Genomic DNA, 12,147 nt, shown 5'->3' with positions numbered 1-12,147 from the left:
TTATCCTGACACCAGGCCGACCAGTCCTAACACTAACCTCTTAATGCTGAGCGGCAATCGAGGCAGCTGTTAGTACCATTTTTGTAAGTCTTTGGTATAACTCGGCCGGGGATCGAACCCACGACCTCCCGCATCCGAGGCGGACGCTCTAACCATTAGGCCACCGGAGCGGTGATAAATTTATGTATTGAGAACTAGCTGGTTCTTAGTAGTGGATACTTTCTTAAAATCAAAAGCTTTTTTGAACTCAAGAACTAATCATTATGCTTGTTATCATAATTATCGACTATTTCTTGAAGAGTCTATAATAATATTTGAAAACTTCTGTCCGTCTGTCTATGCCTGTCTGTACACATGTTTGCCAGTTTATCCGCGGGTCATAATTCTTCTTTTACGTCACCTTGGGCACAATGAATCCCATAAAAAGATTCCGCAAAAAAATTCCTTACGAAAGTTTTTGGTTTAGAACTAGAGGAGAATTATTGCTGGATCCAAAACTTGGGATTCCAAAAGAAGGGCCAAACGTTCATACATCCCAAATCGTTAATGGTAGGGAGAGGTGGCTGTTACGTAACATACAACTTTTTTCTCCCAAACCAGAAACAACCATTTTGTTCTTCAAACGAGAAGACATCATGTAGAGCTGGGTGCCACGACAAATTTTGTACCGCATTATACCGCTATAATTTAAACGTATTGCGATACTTACAGCTGTATACCGCAATTATATCAGGGAACAACACTTTAGTATTCTGGGGCAGGGACATAATATTTCTTTGCTTAATTTCCTCTGTCAATAGCAGAAAAATATCTTGCTCTTATTTATAGCAAAATAACTCTATATTCTCCATATTATATCTACGATATTAACTGGAAAATATTAAATGTCTTGAGACAATAAAAAAACAATACAAAAAACAACAACATTTCAGCTCAAAAGAAAATCACTGACCCCGTCCCCGACCGAAGATTAAATGGCCATTACCTTATTTGTAGATGAATTTGTTATGTGTATGTTAATTGCTGTATAAATTGTAATCTAAAAGCTATAACTAAAGAATGATTAGGCTTACATTATAGCGGACACAGTGAAAGATATAGTGCTGACATTCGAGAGCCTATTGAAAAAATTAAGAAGTGTTGATACTGAAACCTACAATTTTCAGCTACATTATTGATATAATACGCAGGGAAACTTTGAGTGAGATGCTAATACCCGGGCAAGATAGTTGTCAGAGAGGGCCATTAAACATAAAACACACTGACTCAACAGACGAGAACATTTAGTGGATCTGAGACATTATGCAAAGTTCAGAGAACAAGTGCGTTTCTGAACATCAGTGGCTGATTCGTGCGTTTCTGAACATCAGTGGCTGATTCTCGGTCTTACAAAGAAATACATATACTAAAAACATTCACATATGTTAGAAAATAACTAAAATTTGACGTGTTTATTTTGTCTGTGATTATTTGTTGCTTTATTTTAAACCAAATTTGTTCCACTATTTGGATTTGGTCCAAATCTATTTCACAACATTCTATTTGGCCACCGCGTTGACATACGTGACACTCGTCTAACATGTAATTATAAATATAACTATATTTGTAATATTCACTATTCATTTAGGGCCGAAATAAAAGTTTGGTAACTAAAGATAGTTTTTAAAACTTCTTTGTCAAGAATAATGGGAACATGCTGTTAACATAACTACACTGGTAACAAGATTAATCGGGAAATTCCGTACATTCCTTATTGATGTAAACTACCGACATACCGGTACATTGAAAAAGTACCAACGTATCTAACACCGGGGAAAAAGTACCGCGGTAAACCAGTATACCGGTTATACCGTGCACCTCTTATGTCATGAATGACGTTTGCTTCATTATACCAAATAAAGGTGCAAAAAAATGACACAACATTAGCACAGTTCTATCAGTATATAATTAGAAAAGCGATCTTTCAGTACAGAAAAACTACTCAGTCTTAAAATGAATTTGATTCGATGGTAGGGTTCGGACAGACACCATTTGGTTGAGAGTAGGAATACGTGGATGCTGGCAGGTAGAAATTAGGTCACAACTGGCCGTGTATAAACCTTTGCATAATTAGGCCAACCTCCTCATAAAGAATAAACAAATAGCCTAGTCCCAAGGAGGAGTTTAATGCAATCTAAGCCAGCTAAAGACGAAAATGAAGCATGAGTAAGCCATCGAAGAAGATAGGAACATGTATTTGTTTTTCTTGACGCTTGTTGCAAGAAGACACGATGCAGCGACCCGTAAACGGCGCACAAAGTTTCAAACCGTTTAACAAATAAATGAAGACGATGACATAAGAAGAGGGACCTGAAAATACCTCATGCTTCCACCATCTTGCAGACTTCCAGAACTATGATAGCTTTAAAATTCACCCAGCTGGATTTCATCATGGCATAGATTGCCTGCTGTCACAACATGCCAATATATTGGAGGAAAATGAAGATATGTTAAAAGTCCATTAGATTAGTCATATTAGGTGACCAATACAAAGTTTGACAATTGATACCCTTCGTCGAATGAAAACATCTTTGCTGTCCACAAACCTTGACTGACAATCCCATCTGAATGATGAATTAGGGATTTGAATTTTGTTAGTAACCATGAAAGCGAACCAACTGATGCAGTCGTCCTTTCTGAGAGGTTTATAATATAGAACAGTTAAACATCTCTCTCTCTCTCTCTCTCTCTCTCTCTCTCTCTCTCACACACACACACACACACACACAAGAATGCAAAACTTCAAATCGCAGTGACTTTACATTGCTTCCACTGTCGTTTATCGTCCCAAGTCAAATAAATTAAAAGGCCAGTTGCCCGGTCACGTCTTGATTACTTTGCTTTGCTTCTCTCTGCTCTATTAGTTACCATATAATGCATGAAATGAGGAATCGAAATGGGGATTCGGGACCAGTTATTTCCTATAAAATACCATATAATGCACGAAATGGAGATTCGGGACCAGTTATTCCCTATAAAATACCATAAAACGCACGAAATGGGGATTCGGGACCAGTTATTCCCTATAAAATACCATATAATGCATGAAATGGGGATTCGGGATAAGTTATTCCTTATAAAATACCATATATATAATGCATGAAATGGGGATTCGGGACCAGTTATTCCCAACGAAAAACTCATCAGACTAATGAGGTGAAACGTTTCTAAATGTTCTGAGAACATCAACCCATCCAAGAAATAAAACAAGAAATGTACAGCAGTATGATTACTGCTTTAAAGAAAGACCTTTTGAAAACAATGTTGTCGCCACTCAACAGATCTACTTTGCCATGCAGTGAGTTTTGAAGGGTTAAATTACGTAATGGCACTCACAAGGTGTGTAGGTTAAGATTGAACTGTGACAAATGCTGATTGTTGTTGATAATTAAATGTGTGCGTCTAGCATGACGACAATGTAGACAAGAACTAATTTGCACCAACCTATTAAACGAATAGAAAACATACGTGGGTCATGATGAGTTTTCCCAAAAGATCTCATTGTTTTAATAGTTTAAATAAGACATGTGAGGGGAAGCTTAAACACAACCTTCATGATTAGAAAGAAATATGAAAGCGGTCACCTGCAATCGTAGAAACCGACCAAGAGTTACGGGAAATGGTCAAATAAAATCTAGATTGGAAATTTTGTTCTTTTTAATTACTGACCCCTGCTTTCATTTGTAATTTTATTTCTCATACATAAAATGAGTACATAAAAGACACGCCCTTTTATTCGCACACACCCTTCATTTAGCAATAAGCTACAAATTTTAACATTGAATTTAATCTAAAATAAACGTTAATACGGAATTAAATTTAGAATGTAAACGGACGGACATATATACGTACTGTCACGCACACGGATAACTTCCGCCAAGGCGCGATCGACAAAAACAGTATACAGTTTCAATTCAACCGGAAAGAAATAAACGGGACAGTTTAAAACATAATTATGTTGATCAGACATTAGATTTCTATATAAGATATACGAACACATTTCCTTCATTATGAAATTAATTAATCATATTTTTATTATTTTTTTTTTAAATATACAGACGACGAAGCTAAGCTACAAGTACTCTTTTAGGGAAAAGACATATCATGGATTCTATATCACACCTGGGCATGATAAAGGACTTAATAGTTAGGTTTTCTTCGATAAATGTGAAGCAAATCTAAACAAAATGCAAAAATGTTTCATTTTTAAAATGGAGGTCACTCGGCAATATTATGGGCCCTGCATTCTGCTAAGACGCTTATAATAGATGTTTTAAACACTCAAAAAGTATTTCGTTGTCCATGGAATGCTTTCGGAACGGTTAGCACAGCAAGGTCATTAAAACAGAATATTCATCTGTACCCGTGCCATTAAGGGGGGAAAAAGATTTTGGTTTAACAAAGATTAATATCGCTCATTAGTGAGTAATTATGAAAATTTAAAACGTTTTGAAAATTGTTATATATATATATATATATATATATATATATATATATATATATATATATATATATATATGAATGAATGATTGTTTTGATTTTTCTTTCCAAAGAAATACCATGTGGAACTTAGAGAACATTAATGTATTAAGAGACTCAAGTTAGAAGATCACATGATCGGAACAGTAAACAAACTAATTTTTGCAGATTTTAAATTTAGGATAGGAAGCGAAGGACCCTACCGTTCCAGGTGCTGTCATGGGCCGGTGGTAGTCTATGTAACGTGCCGGTTGGTTGAAGGGATCATGCATAGAGGCCGAAGACCCCGGCCGACTCGGGGTGCATGAATCACCATTAGGACTATCACACGCCTGAGAGGGTCTGTCCCATTGAAGATGCTTGTGTGTATGGTTGTGGTCAAGACAACGTGAGTGTCTATCAAAATACCGATAGTCCGGTGCAGGACTAGCCGGATGTAAAGTTATATTATCCTGGAAGTGTTCATTTTCGTACATTTTATTAACCAAAGTAAACCCCTTTTTCAGTTCCATTAATCTGCTGGCGGTCACTGGTCCCGCACTGTTAATCCTTCTTTGTGCAAAGCCACCCCTTCGAGAAGGTAGACCACCTTCAGATGCTGCAGAGGTCGGCCGTGTGGGGATTTCGGTTTGCATGGTTTTCATAAGTCGCCATTGTTTATCTTGCAGTCTCACTACAGATGCACTTTTTATCCTTCTGTGATTTAACCTGGATGAATTTTGTGACGCAACCTCTGGAGTGGCAGTTCTAGAGAGGATAGTTGGCGTTGCAACCCTGAATTCAGTAAAAGGTTTCGAGGTTTCTCTCGTGGCCAAAGAAAAGCTGTCCTTATCCGTCGGCCGCACATTCTGATTTTTTAATGTATCCAGTTCAAACAACTTATTCTTGTAGCCATCGGCAAGCCACGGTGTGTTGGCCTGTATCTTCATTCTGTCTGATATGTAGTACTAAACGGTCAGACACTTTGTCATAAAATAATCCAGGACTAAGATTTCCTTTCAAACTGCGGTCGAAAAATGAAATCACCAAAAATAAACAATAACGTTATGGGAGTGGTCGAGTTAATAATTAAAACGCCTAGCGTAGATTAGACAGGTATGAAAGTACAGTCTGTAAATAAGAACATACGCCTTCAAGCATACCTTGGTCACATTGTTTCCAACTATCACGTTTCTCCAGCATTGAAATAGTAGTACTCATTCTCATTCAAAAGTAAGCACCCTTACTCGTTCAGGAAATGTCTGAATTAAACGAACGTTCTTGGCGAATTTGCTCACAGACGATACTATTAAGTTCCACGTAAATTCGAGAACATAGATCCACTTGCAACTAATCCTTTACTTCTTGCAAATACTGTGTCTTAAAATGAAGAATTTGAGATTACATTTCATGGGCACACAACTTGGTTAACTCCTCCACCAGAAAATCGTCATGATTCCAGTCTTTTCATAATTATCCATCCTTCTGCATAATTCTTTACGAACATCATTTGAGGGAGAATTTACAAAACATCCGACATATGTCATTTGCATAAATTATTTGCCTTTATATACTTATTTAACTCTTTCCATCGTGCTCTCAAAAGACCAGTTTTTCTCTCGCCATAACTAATCAGTCCAATCTCTAATCTGCCTTTATAAACCGGCATGTAACATGAGTACAGAAAAACTTACCGTGATCCATATAAAGGGTAATGGTGCTATAGGAAGGAAAATGAGCCCGTTGTTGACTTTAATAGGGTACTGCAAATGACAAATTATGGACCCATGATCAACACTATGTACGAGCAAGTCAATGTCTTTTCACACGGGACACGTGAAACGAATTGATATTCCATTCAACTTGAATCGAATCGAAATCCCATTCACCTTGATGCACAAAATCTTTATGTCGCAATCTAATAACATAAAATTCTGATCATTAAAGCATAAATTAAATAAACGCCACGAGCCATTTGAATGTAAAATCGAACTAAGTGCGTTGTTCTCGTCTGAAAGAGCATGTGCAATTTCAATTACAGATTGCTCAGATTCGTTAATGTAACTTTTTTCCAGATATGGCTGTCAGATACTGAACTCTGAAGCCAATTCTTTGTTATTTTTAAGCTTGAAATTTGACCAATTCTTCATTCATCATTCTTCATTCATCTGATGTTCTTAAGAAAAGTCCCTGGATAAGTGACAGAATCTTTTAATGATCCAATATTCAAACTGTGATTAATAAATCATTTTTCCGACACAAGTGTTTCGACTTAAAGGCTTATCGCAATAATTAATGTCGGACAATACTTGTGAGTCATGTTTGTAGCGATAAGCTCCAACTAAAGCCGTCCACACACACGTTTATACACTTCTCTACTTGAACACCTTACAGGTATGAGATTATCAATATTAATACATGCAACCTTTACGACTATTAATGTTGACGGTACTTCATAAAAACTCTAGCTACATACTGGTTATCTTGAAATATTGCACTCTATAATATCAAAGGAAAAAGGGACTTGAGCGAGTTTCACTTTTACCTTCACTGCAGTTATATTTCTTGTGAGCAAACACGTTCAAAGTTTATACAATGCGTTACTTTTGTATTTCCTGGTAGCTGCCAAGTGTTTTATGCACTGAAAACAAGTCATATAGATGCATATACAGGATGAAAAGACAGACGAAAAGAACAAACCACGTGACTATGTCCACACATCAATGATCAATATATTCACGTGTTACACAAGCGTTGTAGACATGAAGATAATATTACACCTGTAAGGAGTATGAAACCAACAAATCACGTGTTTATATCCATTCAAGCAAACAAACTGCATTATGGAAGAGGACCACAAGTTATTGTATCATATCGTCTGGTGCTACATTAAACTGCGCCACAACATTTACCGAAAAGATTGTTCCAAAATTATTGCATTGGCATGAACCGTGTCCCGTTTTATACAACTGATCCTCCAACCATAAAAGAATCATCAACGGAAATATAGATTTTTGGCCGTGACGGAGTATGTCAATAGAACAAGTTAACAATAATTATTTTTTATTATGTATATCCAGTGCTTATTCAACTAGCTGTATTCTGCAAATTGTCTTCTTGAATACAACACAAGAGAAAATCCTCGTACATTCCAATATTTGTAAAAATTACCAGTGTCGAAAGGTTCCTAATGTCTAGAAGGCAACTAATTAATCAGGACATTGTCAGCATTCGTATGTTATACCTCTGTAATATCCACGCAGACTGAAGGGAATGAGTTTGTATGCACCAATGGTCAGCTGCATCAAACTGTACACTTTACATAAAGACTACAAAAGTTGAATAACTTGTCGCACCACTAGTTACCTTCACATACACACACAAAACCCCAGCTGAATCGATGGTAGACAATCATCTGCAGTTCTTGTTAACATATATTAATACAAAACAGTTCATGAGTTGGCCATATGAAAAGTTCTACTTTGTGGAAGTGGTCATCATTGAATAGCGGCGAAATGGGAAATCCTTAAGCCCAGAAACAGTTTCAGTACGAACAACCTGGTCCTTCACAATTATAGTTCATATACATACACCACTGATGTACACAAAACACAAATAATATCCACCTGGTCGCGTGGAGAAGGACAATGAAGTCCCATTAATGATATCGAACTCATTGTCTCTGAGAGACACTCGCTTGACTGGGTAGACCGTGGGTCACCAATCAATCTCACCCCTGAAGCAGTGTGCTATAGTGCTACACATAAGTAAGGAACGTGTTTATGTACTGTCTTCGAAATCAACTATGTCCTTTTTATAACAGCTCATCAGGAAATTACAGTATTAAAGTAGAAAAAAAATTCACAGTTGCACATGACATTTCTTCCTAACGTATAGAAAAGTTCTTTGTGTATTTTGTAAATATCAAATAACTGACGTAAGTTAGCCTTTAAAAAGCAATATAACAACACATTTTATCCACACAGTTCTAAAATTCCCTAAACGGGACTGTAAAAATAGAGATACGTTTAAATATACATCTGAGTTTTAAACAGTCCATAAGAGTGTCACGGTCTGTAGCGATCGATACCACATGTACAAGTACAATGAGATACCATAACCTATCACCATAGCAATGCAGATCCCATATGTTCAATTATTTGTTTCCACCTTCAGCATAGCAATAATATAAATTAACATTACCAACCCTATGTGTACGAGATTGGAAATGCATACAGTGGCACTCTGACGATTCAGCCTTCTGATGAATTTGTCTATTTTCAAACAAAAGCATGTGAAACTTGTCGGTAAAAAGGGTTGCACATTAACTTGTCGGAAAACGGTTTACAATTTGACCTAAGAAAGTCAAATTTCGAGTTTTAAAGTAAAAAGCAAGCATATGTCTTTAGAAGTGAACAAGAAAACCTAAACAGCTGTTTCTCGGTAAAAGGACAAAACAAAGAAACACAGAATTCTAGTAACAAAAAGGACAAAAGCGACATAGATTTTAAGACTGGATGCTGATATTGTCTCCTCTCGACTTTTCCCAGAACTGTGTGTGCTCGTTTTGCACTTATTTTGTTTCCTCTCGAGTTTCCCAGAATTGTGTGTGCTCGTTGTGCATTTATTTTGTCATTTTGTGTCTTTATTGAAATAATTCAGTGCGCCGCTTTTGTCTTTAACCGTTTTTACGAAGAGTCTCAACTACTCAAGACAATGTCCGTATTCCAAGAGTATCAGGTACTCAAGACAATGTCCGGATTCCAAGAGTATCAGGTACTCAAGACATGTTCGAAGAGTATCATGCACTCAAGATGATGTTTGCGTCCGAAGAGTATCAGGTACTCAAGATATTGTCCATGTTTGATGAGTGTCAGGTATTGAAGACAATGCCAGTATTCTAAGAGTATCAGGTATTCAAGACAATGTCCATGTTTGATGAGTGTCAGGTATTGAAGACAATGCCCGTGTTTGATGAGTATCAGGTACTCAAGACATTGTCCATGTTTGATGAGTGTCAGGTATTGAAGACAATGCCCGTGTTTGAAGAGTATCAGGTACTCAAGACATTGTCCATGTTTGATGAGTGTCAGGTATTGAAGACAATGCCAGTATTCTAAGAGTATCAGGTATTCAAGACATTGTCCATGTTTGATGAGTGTCAGGTATTGAAGACAATGCCCGTGTTTGAAGAGTATCAGGTATTCAAGACAATGTCTATGTTTGATGAGTGTCAGGTATTGAAGACAATGCCAGTATTCTAAGAGTATCAGGTACTCAAGACATTGTCCATGTTTGATGAGTGTCAGGTATTGAAGACAAATCCCGAGTTTGAAGAGTATCAGGTACTCAAGACAATGCCCGTACTTTAACAGTATCAGGTACTCAAGACATTCTCAATGTTTTATTAGTGGTGTCAGGTATTGAAGACACTGCCCGAGTTCGAAGAGTATCAGGTATCGAAGACAATGTCCGTATTCTAAGAGTATCAGGTGTTCAAGACGATTTTTGTGTTAAAAGATTATCAGGTACTCAAGACAATGTCTGTTTTCGAAGAGTGTCTATTACTGAAGACAATATCCGTGTTCGAAAAGTATCACGTACTCAAAACAATGTGTTCGAAGAATATCAGGTACTCAAGATAATGTGTTCGAAGAGTATCACGTACTCAAGACCATGTCTTTGAAGAATATCAGGTACTCAAGATAATTTAAGTAAAAAAATAGGTTAGTAATAGGCCTCCAGCGTTTAACGGAAGGCTACATTTTCAGGCGCATGATAAGTCGCAATAGTCACACATTCGTTTTGTTCTCCTGCGGTTCCGATTGCAATCCCCAGAGCTAGCACCTGTGTGGGTCAATGGCCGCGCTTCCAAATTTTCATGATACCAACACGTAACAGCGAGAAAATCTATTCTCGTGGCTTTCAAGAGTAGTAGATATAACTCGAGAAAAATGACATGTCCGTCAGTTTTCTTAAGGTATTCGGTATCGTGTGCTTGGAGGAATTACCTCTGCATATCGAATCATAACATTATGCACGGCTGACCAAACGATAGTGAATACTTGGATAATATAGTTAGTTATGAGGGTGTGCCAGAAGACAGCGAAGGTTATTTTGTCGTGATGTTGGGTCTAGTACACTGACAGTTCGGATTCTCAAGGAGGAGAGTGTATCAGAAGGTAGCGATGGGTAAGTTGTCGACACGAATACATGGAAAATCAGAACTGTCGTAATGCCCACTCGAATACGCTGATAATTCGAATTTTCAAAGAGGAGAGTAAGCCACAAGAGAGCGTTGAGTTAGTTGTCAAGATGAACGCATCGATAATTTAAATTGTTTTGGTGGGTTGAATACACTGATAATTCAACTTTTCGATGACGGTAGAATGCTACGATGTGGCGATAGGTCAGATGTCGTGATGAAAAATTCGATAATTTGAATCGGTGTTACGTTGGTTAAATGCATCGATGACTAATTCTCAAGCAGGTGAGTGCGCCAGTCTGAAGCGGCGAAAACATTATCACGATAAATACACCTGTGTAATTCTTAAACATGGTTGAGAGCAACAAGGCTAAACATAATGAGAGAATGTACCGGATCGAAGATGATAACAAGCCACCCACACCTACCCCCGGGTCCAGCTCATTTTTTTTTGTGCAATAAATAGGCGAAGGCTGCAGTAGTAAAGATGAAAAGAGATAACATTGTGGTATGAGACTGTAAACAGAAAATTCAAAGGGTCAAAATTCCCACAACATCAAGATTAACATTTTAACGTCACGACTTCAATTATATATACTGTGCTTATGTTTTTGATGAAAAGTTATAAGAATTCAAAATCTGGTCATCATAAATAAAACTGATTTGAAAAAAAAATATTATAAAATCACACATGATAAAGAATACAATTTTTCGTGGACATGTCTACTTCATTCTAGAACCAGACGATAGATTGGTGAAATTTACTATGTTTTGCAGATTCTTGCAGTTTTGTTATTTTTTTATTGAAAAGATGAATCAAATAACATGCAAAATAGAAAATAACAAACCATTACACTTTTAAAAATTAAACACGAATGTCTTGAAAGGTTGATACAAATCCACGCGTTCATTTTTCATTAGCATTTATTTTCTTCTCTTATGTGTTTCTCTATACGGTTTGTTTAAACTATTGGCATGCAAACAAGCAAATCAATGCCAAAAAAGGCGGTCGCGTGTGTCTAGGCAGGAAGGAAGTCTACTCATTCTTTGTGAAGAAAAAATTGAGAATGTTATCGCCTCTAAATGCTTGACGTTTAAAATTCATGCTTTTTAAGTTAACTATGACAAACGGGATTTGGCACTTTGGCTATAGATAATTCAGTCCATAGTTTTCACTGTGATTCGTACATTAGATAGACAGATTCAATGAATGGCGTATACATGTGTGAACGAAATGTCTGTGAATGTTCAGTCCGTGCTGTTTTGTTAACAGCAAGCTGCATTAATGCAAAGTAGCAAAACTGGGTCAGGAAATAATCAATGAAGTCGACAGTTAAACAACGTGACAATACCTCACAGCCGTCCAACACGTGCGTAGGAGGGATTTTTTTTTTTTAAACGAAATTTTCAGTTCTAGTTCATCTTGTTCTTACAGATAGTTCTAG

At 37.0% G+C, this 12,147-nt stretch overlaps 1 protein-coding gene across 11 annotated transcripts in view; it reads right to left on the bottom strand.

Moving 5' to 3' along the window:
• The window catches only part of LOC149775651 (uncharacterized), a 211,960-nt gene that overhangs the window by 107,969 nt on the left and 91,844 nt on the right, over nt 1-12,147 (bottom strand). Inside the window, exon 1 of one of the 11 annotated variants that reach the window (XM_089943850.1) lies at nt 4,722-6,932. The exons of the other annotated variants lie outside the window; for them this stretch is intronic. Within the exon in view, the coding sequence (XP_089799976.1) occupies nt 4,722-5,447 (726 nt within the window). The 5' untranslated portion in view covers nt 5,448-6,932. Of the gene's footprint in view, nt 1-4,721; nt 6,933-12,147 lie in introns of those variants that run through there. 11 annotated transcript variants of the gene reach the window in all.

This window comes from Sinohyriopsis cumingii, chromosome 19 (assembly GCF_028554795.1).
Source record: "Sinohyriopsis cumingii isolate HCF-2022 chromosome 19, ASM2855479v2, whole genome shotgun sequence".
Classification (NCBI taxonomy): domain Eukaryota; kingdom Metazoa; phylum Mollusca; class Bivalvia; order Unionida; family Unionidae; genus Sinohyriopsis; species Sinohyriopsis cumingii.
The sequence above is the reverse complement of the archived record's forward strand: the minus strand, read 5'-3'. Positions and strand labels throughout refer to the sequence as shown.